Below are 12,443 nucleotides of genomic sequence, written 5' to 3' on the forward strand. Positions count from 1 at the left end.
GTGAATAACACGACATGATACCAGGAGTGGCTACTGCTTCTAAGTAATTTAACTTTGAAAATTCACTGATGACTAGCAACTGCCTTCCAGCGGCATGGAAAAGATCCAGGCACCTCCACACCTCCGGATTCCCAGGAACCTTGGCGTCAACTGGCGGGTCTTCAAGCAGAAATTCAGTCTATACCTTGAGGCCTCGGGCCTTAAAAGTGCGTCCGATGCCCGAAAAATCGCGCTGCTTCTGTCGACTGCGGGGGACCAGGCCATCCAAATCTTCAATTCGCTCACTTTTGCCGACGGTGAGGACAAGACCAAGTTCCAGACCGCCTTAGCCAAATTCGACAGTCACTGTGAGGTCGAGACGAACGAAGGCTTTGAGCGTTATGTCTTCCAGCATCGCCGTCAGAGCAAGGAAGAGCTTTTCCAGTCTTTTCTCACTTATCTTCGCATTCTAGTGCAATCCTGCAACTACGGTGACACCGCTGACTCCCTCATCAGGGATCAGATCGTGTTTGGCGTCTACTCCGATGCCCTGCGGGAGCAGCTCCTAAAAATAAAAAAAACTACCCTGCCAGTGGCCATCAAGATGTGCAAAGTCCACGAACAGGCGAAAAGTCGCTATTCCCACCTTAAGTCGGCAGAGCAGGACCAACTTGCCTCCCACGAAGCTGAGAGTGTACAGGCCATCGCCCGAATGCGGAGCCTGAGCATCGATGAAGGCGGCCATTTCACGCACTTTTTCAGGGGTCCCACGCATGCGCACCACGGTCGGGAGAACGAAGCGGCCCAAGAGTACACTGTACGGGTGCGAGCGGTGGCTGACCGCACTGCACATGTGCGACAACGCACAGAGTGTCATGACGTCGACGTGATGACGTGCCCCAACTGTGGCACCGCCCATTTAAAGTGGCAATGCCCTGCAAGAGGCAGGCGATGTCTCAACTGCAAGAAGCTTGGCCATTATGCGGCTTTGTGCAGGTCTGCACCTCCAATAGGGGGCCAGCGATTCCAGTTCCAACGCAGACGTGTTCAAAGTGTGCAGCAAGGGCTGCTGGATTTGGGACCTGATCCCGTCACGGATCCAGAGGACGACTACCCGGAGTCCCCATATCAAATGGGCATCATCACCATGCATGACAAGGCCTCCTCGCATTCAGCAACGCACACACCCATCCTCAACGTGGATTATGCGGACGGGTGGCGTGCCACAGTACAAGTCAACGATTGTAGCATCCGGTTCAAGCTGGACACCGGTGCTTCGGCCAATCTAATATCCCAAGCAGATCTTGCTCGTATCCAAAGGCAGCCAACAATTCTTCTGCCGGCCTGCCAGTTGCTCGACTACAATGGAAACGCCATCACTGCGTTAGGATCCTGTCACCTGCATGTATCCAACAAGGCCATTAAGGCCACTTTGTGGTTTGAGATCGTCAAGCCCAGCAAGGCTTCTCTGCTTGGTGCCCATACATGCAAGCTACTCCATCTCGTCCAGCGTGTACATGCCATGTCCTCTGCCAACAGCTCTCTTCAGGCCGACATTGAGGAGCTACTATTGCCATACCCGGATGTGTTCAGTGGGATGGGTACGCTGCCCTACCACTATAAAATTCTGCGCAGGCCTGATGCCTGTTATCCATGCGCCACGCCGGGTGCCGGCGCCCCTAAAAGACTGTCTAAAGGCGCAGCTGCAGGAGCTCCAAGATCAGGGTATAATATCCAAGGTGACGGAACCAACTGACCGGGTCAGCTCGATGGTCTGTGTCAAGACGCCCTCTGGAGAACTGCGCATTTGTATCGATCCCAAGGGTCTGAACCGCAACATTATGAGGGAACACTACCCGATCCCGAAGCGGGAGGAGCTGACGAGTGAGATGGCACATGCCAAATTCTTTACAAAGCTGGATGCATCACGTGGCATCTGGCAGATACAACTGGAAGAGTCCAGCAGGAAGCTCTGCACATTTAATACACCCTTTGGAAGATATTGCTACAACCGCATGCCGTTTGGTATTGTTCCGGCCTCCAAAATCTTTCAGCGAATAATGAAGCAAATGCGAGAGGGCATTGACAGTGTGCGGGTTTATGTTGACGACGTCATCATATGGTCCACGACCCCGGAGGAACATATTTCTCGTCTGCAACAAGTCTTTAGACGCATACATGCCAACGGCCTGAAATTAAATAAAACCAAATGCTCCTTTGGCATGTCGTCAATTAAGTTTCTGGCTGATCAGATCTCCCAGCAGGGCATACAACCAGACTCGGACAATGTCAAGGCCATCAACACAATGAAGACCCCAGAGAACAAGAAGGCGGTCCTCCGCTTCCTGGGGATGGTAAATGTTTTGGGGAAGTTCATTCCCAACCTCGCGTCACACACCACGGCCCTCAGGCACCTGGTGAAGAAGTCCACCACGTTCCAATGGCTACCCATACATCAAGCAGAGTGGCTTGAGTTGAAAGCGAAGCTAACCACCGCTCCTGTTCTACTTTTGTTTTGACCCAGCGACAGACTAAAATCTCCACAGGCGGCAGCCAGGACGGCATTGGGGCGGTGCTCCTCCAGAAGGATGACACCCCGTCCTGGGCTCCAGTGGCATACGCATCAAGAGCCATGACACCCACTGAGCAACGATATGCTCAAATAGAGAAAGAATGCCTGGGCCTTCTCACTGGCATCGTGAAATTCCACGATTATGTCTATGGTCTCCCGACCTTTACAGTAGAGATGGACCACAGACCCCTAGTGCACATTATACACAAGGACTTAAATGACATGACACCCAGGCTCCAGCACATTCTCCTTCGACTCCGCAGGTATGATTTTGAACTGGTTTATAACCTGGAAAGGAGCTAATCATCGCGGATACCCTGTCGCGTGCCATCACCTCGCCATGTGAGCAGGTAGACTTCATACACGACATTGAGGCACAGGTGTCAGCACCCTCCCGACATCCGACGAACGCCTAGTCATCATTCGAGAAGAGACCACCAAGGACCCTCTTCTGCAGCGGGTCATACATCACCTCACGAATGGCTGGCAGAAAGGGCAATGCCCCCAATATCATAATGTAAAGGATGACCTAACTGTTGTCGAGGGGATCCTCCTGAAATTGGATTGCATCGTCATTCCGCGCAGCCTCCAGAGCTTGGTGCTCACACAGATACACAAGGAACACCTCGTTATTGAGCAGTGAAGGCGCATGGCCCAGCAGGCTGTCTATTGGCCTGGCATCAATGAGGACATATCAAACATGGTTCTCAATTGCACGACCTGCCAGCGCAGCGCTTCCAACCTGCTCAGCCCAAAAAAACGCTCCAGCAGCACGAGATCGTGACCTCTCCGTGGTCTAAGGTCGGCGTTGACCTTTTTCACGCCAATGGGCGTGACTACGTCCTGATAATGGATTACTTCTCCAGTTACCCTGAGGTAGTGAAACTGTCAGACCTAACATCCAGGACTGTCAGAAAGGCCTGCAAGGAGGCATTTGCCAGGCATAGAATCCCGCTCACGGTTATGAGCGACAACGGTCCCTGTTTCTATAGTCAAGAATGGTCCAACTTCACAAAGCAATACCACTTCCAGCACATCACCTCGAGCCCGCATTACCCGCAATCTAATGGGAAGGTCGAAAAAGGGGTCCATATCTTGAAGCAGATGTTCTGTAAGGCTGCGGACTCAGCTTCAGAAATTAATCTTGCTCTTCTGGCATACAGGGCAACCCCTCCGTCCAACGGTATGTCTCCGCCACAACTCCTTATGAATCGTAACCTGCGGACGACTGTTCCGGCCATTCATGTACCTGACCTGGATCACCTTCCAGTGCTGCAAAAGATGCAGCAGATCAGAACCCGGCAAAAGATAACATATGATGCTCATGCTACTGATCTGCCCGTGCTCTCTCCGAAGGACGCTGTCCGCATCAAGTTGCCTGGTGGAGGCTGGTCAGCTCCAGCTGTCGTTGTTCGACAGGCTGCTCCCAGGTCATTTGTGGTTCACATGCTGATGGATCTATTGTCAGGCGCAACAGAAGGGCACTACGCAAACTTGCCTGCCCATCACCGGATCTCACGTTCCCAGATGTCGTTCTGCCTTATCTGGACACCTCGCTCCACGAGGCCACCAATCTGGCTGCATGCCATCTTGTCAAGACACCATCATCCGCGGCTCCATCTCTCAGGCGGTCCACAAGAATCCGACGACAGCCCCAACGACTGGACTTATAAATAGTTCCTTTGTATATATACTGTCATGTTTCTGCATGCCAGACACCTTACATGTACATATCCATTCACTCACCAATTGCTGGATATAGTTACTTTTGTAAATATGTCGTATGTGCTCTAAGCAACTGACAATTTTTTTTAAAAAGGGAGGATGTCATAATATGCACCCATGCACATCATGAGGTAAAAGCAGGCAGTGACAGACATCCAGGTGAGCCAATCAACATGTAGCACAGAACACGACCAATCACCAGACAGAACACCAGAGGGGGGCTACCAACGATAAAACACACGAGGCATCAGCACTCTGCCTCTTTCCACTGGTGACAACTGTAGTGACAGTCAGGGTGTACAAATCATTCAACATCTTCTACACGTGGATCAGAGCTAGCCTGGTCTAGATAGTTAAGGTTAGTTTACTTAGAGTAGTAGAGAGTCAACCCACAGGCAGCTGTGTGCTTCGTTACTGAAGTTCAATAAATCTTATTGAACCAACGCCTACGTTTGGTGTATGCTTGATCATTTCACTGCATCGTGTTGCAGTCCATGTTACCCCAGGGTGAATAACACGACAGCCAGTATTTACTGCCTGGCCGTAACTGATCTTCAGAAGGAGCACTCATTGAAATACTAACTTTAAAATTCAATGAATACTTGTGTTCATCAGAAAAGAACATCAGCGCTCAGGAATGTGGGCAAACAAAATAACTAATAAAACAGCACAAATTGCCAAGGCCAGCAAGAAACAAGATTGTTTGACATTCTTCGCTCCTCCGGTCTTCAGGCTATTTCAGTTTGGCGGCTGTTTAATTATAAATAGAAGCCGATAACATAATGCTCATTGGACAGATAATTGGGGACTGCCGTTTTAAATTTGGTGAAGACCTTTGCAGTTTCCATCTGACAAACTGAACTTCCAGCTAACGCACCATGGATTAAAAGTCCATTTTTTTTAAAAACAGGTTATGGTGCACTCACCTCGTTATGCTCCAAGCAACCGACCATGACTTCTGTTAGAATCACCACCCCTGTTCTTCCAGCTCCTGCGCTACAATGCACAACTATCGGTGGGTTGCAGCTCTTGGTGGAGTCCAGCATGCTGTTGGTGTGACGACGAACTGACTGAATTTCTTCTAGATAAGCTGAGGAATTCAATAGAAAATATGGGTGATAATAAAACAAACTAGGAGCTGGTGGTTGCAGCATCTTTCTTGCTCACAGTCAGCATGGCTAAACGTATCATCCTAGCAGGATGAGCAAGCTGGTCGCGATTTAGATTCCAAAACGCTGAATATGATTTCATTAGCTTCTTTCCCTGTCTAAACCCCATCCCTGAACCACCCTCCTCCCAACCCCTTTAAAGAGCTATCTTTCCAGTAACTGAAAGGAGCTTGTGAAGGCAAAGGATTAGTGTCTATTACTGGCAGAAAGCTCTTGTCCTTAGTAATAGAATTCAATAAAATAAGGATGAGCTCAGATAGTTGTAATCCAACAGTTATTTTCATCCTAACAAATTGATCCTGCCATGAAAAAGGAAACACTTTTAAAAAGAAACACTTCTACTCTGGTTAGGATATATATTTTTTAATTCTATTGTTATAAATACTTCATGGTTCATATTCATATTATAGAGGTAATTTTGAGCCCTGGGATGATTAAAGTTAATTGTAGAAAATGGTAAAAATGCAACTGAAGGAGCTTGACGATAATTACACTTAAAAGGTCGGGGCCATGTTAACTTCGAGGGTTAACAGCTAGAAAGATACAATTGTAAAACAGCAGAGGGCTTGCTTAGCTGAAGTGCTGCTTGCAAAGAAATGCATCCCACAGAGGGGGCAACTTTGTCCCCGTTAGCCGTCATTCCCGTTGGCGCGATTGCATTTTCCGATTTTCCAGGCCCCTCACCAATGGTGGAAAGAGACAAACGCCACAGAAGGCCAGGGACCTCATTTTAATACATTCTAATATCATTAACGAGCGTTCACACTGGGAATTCACCCCACCTCACTGAATATTCATCAGTCACCAGCGGGGCAATTTGCAACAGCTACATGAAAATGTGAACCTGGCGACCTCACCTCTGAAGGGGATATTGGAGGGGAGCGCTCAGGCCACCATTACCATTTAGGGTGGCAGTCGCAGAGGAGGCAGTGAAGAGGATGCCAGAGGTCCGGGTAAGTTCAACTGGGGGGGGGGGTTTACTATCTGACTTTTTGGGGGTGGGGTCGCTCGCAGGCCTTAGCAGCCCTTCATGCCTATGAGCCTCTAGGTGCAAAGGGACACAGCAGCTGGTTTGCAGGCAGCACTTCCCGTATCCTCCTTGCTGGGATTGTCCTTCCAGATTAGCAGCTGGAAAGTGGATGGGAGGAAGTTAATCCACAGGGTCAGCCATAGGGGTGACCGTGAGGTTCTTGGGTGTGGTCCCATCAGAGACTAAGCAGAATGGACGGAGTCATTGACTCTGAAAAGAGGGGTTTTCCAGCCTCATGAGGTCTGAAGACGAATGCAATGAGAATCAACCCCCACACTCAGGTGAAGCCAGAGGGCAGCAGCTGTATGGAAGTTCAAGTCCACTAGTTATGGAGGCCAAGCTGTCATGGATTAGTGCCTGCGTGGCTGGCTGTTCAAGTTGGAAGGCCCATTTAATCCACAATCCATGAGAGCTGGGGGAATGAGGGTGCGCTCTAAGGATAAAGTTGACATACTAATTTGTAGCCTTCTCACGCATCATGTGTACCTCACCTGCCAGAAGGGGAGCTGATTGCCTAATTAGTTCCCTGACCCTTCCTTGATGAGTCAATTGTGCCAATTCAATCAATATTGCAATGCATAAGTGTGCCACTGATTGGCACACAACTTTTAACCCTTTGGAAGCCCCCCTCAGTTCATTTCATTTTGTTTACTTAGTTATTTGTGTTGAACAAAACAGTTGGAGGCCTAGACCCCAAGGATTGAACTCCAAGGCTCATATTCCCGTCTATATAACAGAGAGGTGCCACAGATGTGGTCACCAATGCATGGCATTATGGTGAGATGAATAAAAGCTTTTTGTCATTGATTCTATGTATGGCTGCGATTGATTAACAATTTTTTGAAGATGTAATATCTTCAAAAACTAGAATAGTTTTCTTTTCAGAGTAGCTTTTCAAATCCTTTTTGCTTGTTGTGTCAGTTTCATGAGCATTTCAAAGACTTGCCAAAGGCTCAATGGTTCTGCACATAGTGGATTCTGGAAGTGGATGTGAAGGATGCATGGGGGGTATTGAAGGAACATGGAAGATACTGAGGCATGGAAGATATGAGGGGGCATGGAGGATGGGTGGGTGTTATTGACAAGAGTCTGAGGGTGGTATGGAGGCATAACACTCATGATTACAATTGGGCCCATGTCCCAGTAAACAGGGCTGGTCTTCTAAGCCTGTCAGTCTTGCCATACCCCCACATCTGTTGCCACCTTGGGCCGACCTCTAGAGGCAGTGAGCCTGATTATATCCACCTTCCTGGAATGAAAATTGGAGGCCAGGACCTCCTTAATAGAGATGTGTTTGTGGAGTCAGGAACATTCCGCGACAAAAATCCAGTCCAATATGTCTGCAGGGAAGGTGAAACTAATAGGATGATGCACATGAAACTTGCAGAGAAGAAAAATAAATTCAGCAGTCATACAAGATGATTATAAGGAAGAGAAGAGTAATCAACAGAATACTTTAGCTTTGGGTTGCAGTCATTACTTTTCCTTAACAAGTGGGTGACACAGGCGAGGGCAGTATTTATTGGCCACTTTCAGTTATCCTAAGACATTGTCGTTTAGTTTGTAAATACTCCCTTGTACTATGATCTGAAAATAGACTTTGAAAACCACAAATGAAGCATCAAAATGTACCTAATAACATGTATCCATTTCTACTGCTGGTTTAAATGCACTGTACAATTAGACAAGCAGTAATGCCACTCGCAATTAAAACCACCTGTTTCACATTCTTGGCACAGAATTGCACCAAACCATCTTTCCTCACTGCATGGCCTCTAATTTTAAAACATTTTAATGCAGCTTTTCAATTATGTAATTCCCATATAAAAGGAATTGCCATTTTTAAAACAACTGGTGGTCTATCATTTTAAGCATATTCTTTGAAAAGTCATTGTGGCAGTACACGCAACACACTGGAATGAAGCCGAGTGAGAATCCTCAGCGATAAAGTATCAGCTTCAGCTGCTTTACTCTGGAGCTTTGTGGAGTCCTGACTCCAGAGTGACACCAATTTGAGCCAGCACCAAGCAAAGCTGCTACGCACCGTGGATGCAGTCAAAATAAGTGCAGCCTTTGACTTCGCAGGTTCTCGAATTACCATCTAAAAACCATGAACTTCACAGGGCGCTTAACAAGAGGTACACAAAATTAGAAGGATCAACCTATCCCTGTACAGCAAGAGATTGTAACTCAGTATAACCTGGCTGCATCTTGAATTTTAAAGCATGGGTGTTGCAAGTCTTTTTTTGTCTTTGTAACCACAGAGGTGCTTAGTATAGAGCTTAAAGGGCTACATATACAGTTTAGAACCATGTTCCTATTAATTAACATGCATCTTGTATACTTTAGCTCAGTGGTCTCAGAATTCTGATTTTGACTTTATCCACCAATAAGATAACTCTAATACCACCCTGTTCCAAAGGTCATGCCATATAAAACGTAAGTGGCTAACCAGCAATAAGCAATATAAAAGTCAAAGGGCATTGTGACAGCTTCATGGATCAGATTACCATCTGCATGTGTTCTTGGCCACAGTTTAACACTGCTGCTTTATAGGAAACAATGGTGTTTAATGTATGAATGCTTCACACTAGCCTTGATTCAAGGCTTTTATTTAAAAAAATAATTGATTGTAATGATAAAATCTATCTTTCATTCGGATTGGCACATTGTGCAAAATATTATGATGGGTACCATGGTACTTACATAAAAAACCCTGAACATCCTCTGGACAGCCATGGTCTGGCCAGTCTGTGTATTGCAAGTGCCACACGGTTCTCTCCTGTCCAGACAAAAGATGCTTGACCTTTAAACCCGTAGTTGCATAGCAACCAGAATCTGTGCGGAATTTGGTTGTCACCTTAAACTTTCCATAAGTTGCCGAACTGTGCTTCGAGCCCAGTTTGGGCCAGTATCGATGGGTCTTTGGTTTTCCTCCCTCCTACATGATAAAGAATAAATTCATGAATGTTTGAAAGGTATAATTGATGATAATTAACTTCAAGCATGGTTCTCACACATGTCACAAATCAATAGCCATGTAGGAAGAATAAATTAATGGGAATATTAATTGGTAGAATTATGGAGGAATCATTGAAGGTACGAGCATAAAGTGGTAGGAAATCCTTTCAATGTATTGTTCACACTCACATTTCTTCACAAGTTTTATCAGTTACGTCTTTCATTCAGGAAATCAGAGTTCTTTATACATTGACTTATTTGAACTACCTGGTTTGCATGACACTTTTCCTCTTACTAAACAATTACAGGAAAATTATATGTATCAGCCTTCAAAAATTTGGTTTCCTATGGTGGTTTTACTTTTTAAATGCCACAGCGGTGTTATCATGTTATTCATTGGAGGAATGAGCTCATGAGACATGCTGAATGATAAGTAGAAGCAAAACAATGTGGCAATATAGGTGGCCTGTATGATGAATCTTACAAATAAAATTTAAAAACCAACAGAAGAGCAGCTTCAGCATTGAGATGTGTCATTAACACACCAAAATACATCATTTTACCATCTGTTTCCTGCTTTTTCAGAACTCGTATGGTGTTGTTATTGGCCATGTGCATTTGTGGAGAATTTAACGTGGTTCGGATTAATGGAGATTTTAACAGGAAGAGAACCTAATTCTAATCAGTCCATTGTTGTTACAATCTTCATAATTTCCCCCCGAGTCTTCTCTACAAAATTTCATGGCCAAAAGCAACATTCTATGATAAAGGATACTATGCAGGTCCTGGCTTAAAACTACAGTTACGCACTGAGTGGATCAGGTTTCGGAATGTTGCATTATGTCATTGAATCAGGGCGGCATGTGGCGCAGCGGTTAGCACTGGGACTGTGGCGCTGAGAACCGGGGTTCGAATCCCAGCCCTGGATCACTGTCTATGTGGAGTTTGCACATTCTCCCCATGTCTGCGTGGATTTCACCCCCACAACCCGAAAGATGTGCAGGTTAGGTGGATGGGCCACGCTAAATTGCCCCTTAATTGAAAAAAATAATTGGCTACTCTGAATTTTTTTTTTTAAATTATGTCATAGAATCATAGAATTTACAGTGCAGAAGGAGGCCATTCGTCCCATGTCCTTTGGGCTCAAGTTATTTTGGACCCTATGATGGTATGTACCTTTATTCACATGTGTTCCTGAGTAGAAGTACAGAAGAGAGGTACCATCATTATCTAATTTACCTCAACCTTATACTGGAGATTAGTTTTGAATCTGGCTTGTTTTCCCCTTTCTTTTTAAGTACTTTGAGCAGGTTATTTTCACATGTTCACATGGGCTTAATCATCTCAGTTTTGGTGACTTCTTTCCCCAAAATAAAATAATTTTCTTTATCTTAATCCTGAATTTGAACAAAGATAATGGAATGCCATTGAGAGGGGAATTGATTACAAAAGTAGCGAGGTTATGCTTCAGTTGTACAGGGCACACGTGAGACCACATTTAGAGTATTGTGAACAGTACTAGTCTCCTTATCGAAGGAAATATATAATGCGCTAGAAACAGTTCAGAGAAGGTTTACGAGACTAATATCAGGAATGAAAGGGTTGTCTTATGAGAACACAAGAAATAGAATAGGCCACCAGGCCCTTCAAGCCTGCTCCGCTATTTAATATGATCATGGCTGATCTATGCTGGCCTCAATTCCTTTTCTGCGCCCTTTCCCCATAGCTCTCTATTCCTTGATCAATAAAATATTTATCCACCTCCACTTGAAATACTTCTAATTATCCAACCACTCCAGGGCAGAGAATTCCAGAGATTCGCCATGCTCTGCGAGAAGAAATTTATTCGCACCTCAGTTTTAAACAATCGGCCCTTTGTCTTGTAGCTATGTCCCCTTGTTCGAGACTCTCCGATAAGTGAAAACATCTCACCATCTACCCTGTCAAGACCCCTTAGGATCTTAATGTTGGCATAAGGTCACCCCTCTCTCTTCTAAACTCAAAGGAATACAATTTGGACAACCTTCTCACCTCAGAAATTCGCCTGGTGAATCTTCTTTTGGCTACCTCCAATGTTACTATATCCTTTTTGAGGAAAGGGGAGCAAAACTGTACGTAATAGTCCAGGTGAGGCCTCACCAACATCCTGTACAATTGCAACAAAACCTCCCTATTTTTAAACTCCAACCCCTTTGCAATAAAGGCCAAAATGCCATTTTTGCCTTCTTTACTATTTGTTGGACCTGCCTGCTAGCTTTTTATGATTCATGCACTAGAACACCTGGATCCGTCTGAACTTCACTCACCTGCAGTCTTTCTCCATTTAGATAATAATCTACTTTTTGATTCCACCTACTGAAGTGCATGGCCTCACGCTGTCCCACATCAAACTCCATTTGCCAGGTTTTCACCCAGTCACCCAACCTGTCTATATCCCGTTGCAGAATATATCCCATTGGACATCTTACATTCTGTTCCTTCCTCCAGGTCATTAATGTAAATAGTGAACAATTGTGGGCCAAGAACTGATCCCTGCGGTACTCCACTAGTTACATCTTTCCACTCTGAAAAGGACCCATTTATTCCAACTCTCCCAGTCAGTTTTCAATCCATGCTAATACAATTCCCCAATTCCATGGACTTTCAATTTATGTACCAGCCTATTTTGTGGCACCTTGTCAAATGCCTTTTGGAACTCTAAATACATTACGTCTACAGGTTCCCCTCTGTCTAATCTCCCTGTTACATCCTCAAAGAAATTGAACAAATTTGTCAAACATGATTTATCTTTCATAAAACCATGTTGACTAGGTTTGATTATGTTCAGCTTTCCTAAATGATTAGCTATTTCATCTTTGATTCCAGCATCTTGCCAATAATAGATATCAAACTAACTGGCATACAGTTCCCTGCCTTCCGCCTTTCTCCCATTTTGAACAAATGAGTCACATTGGCAGTTCTCCAATCTTCTGGTACCCTTCCAGATTTTGGCGAGTTACGAAATATT

The 12,443-nt window shown here is 45.3% G+C and overlaps 1 protein-coding gene across 4 annotated transcripts in view; it reads right to left on the bottom strand.

Annotated features, from left to right (window-relative positions):
• LOC140425095 (tyrosine-protein phosphatase non-receptor type 14-like) overlaps positions 1 to 12,443 on the bottom strand; it is a 391,006-nt gene that overhangs the window by 23,806 nt on the left and 354,757 nt on the right. For all 4 annotated transcript variants that reach the window (XM_072508993.1, XM_072508997.1, XM_072509005.1 and 1 more), the window contains 2 exons: positions 9,182 to 9,416; positions 5,203 to 5,366 (listed from right to left, as the gene is read on the bottom strand). In XM_072508993.1, the coding sequence (XP_072365094.1) occupies positions 5,203 to 5,366; positions 9,182 to 9,416 (399 nt within the window). The remainder of the gene's footprint in view (positions 1 to 5,202; positions 5,367 to 9,181; positions 9,417 to 12,443) is intronic.

The sequence above is a fragment of the Scyliorhinus torazame genome, chromosome 1 (genome assembly GCF_047496885.1).
Source record: "Scyliorhinus torazame isolate Kashiwa2021f chromosome 1, sScyTor2.1, whole genome shotgun sequence".
NCBI classification, from domain to species: Eukaryota; Metazoa; Chordata; class Chondrichthyes; order Carcharhiniformes; family Scyliorhinidae; genus Scyliorhinus; species Scyliorhinus torazame.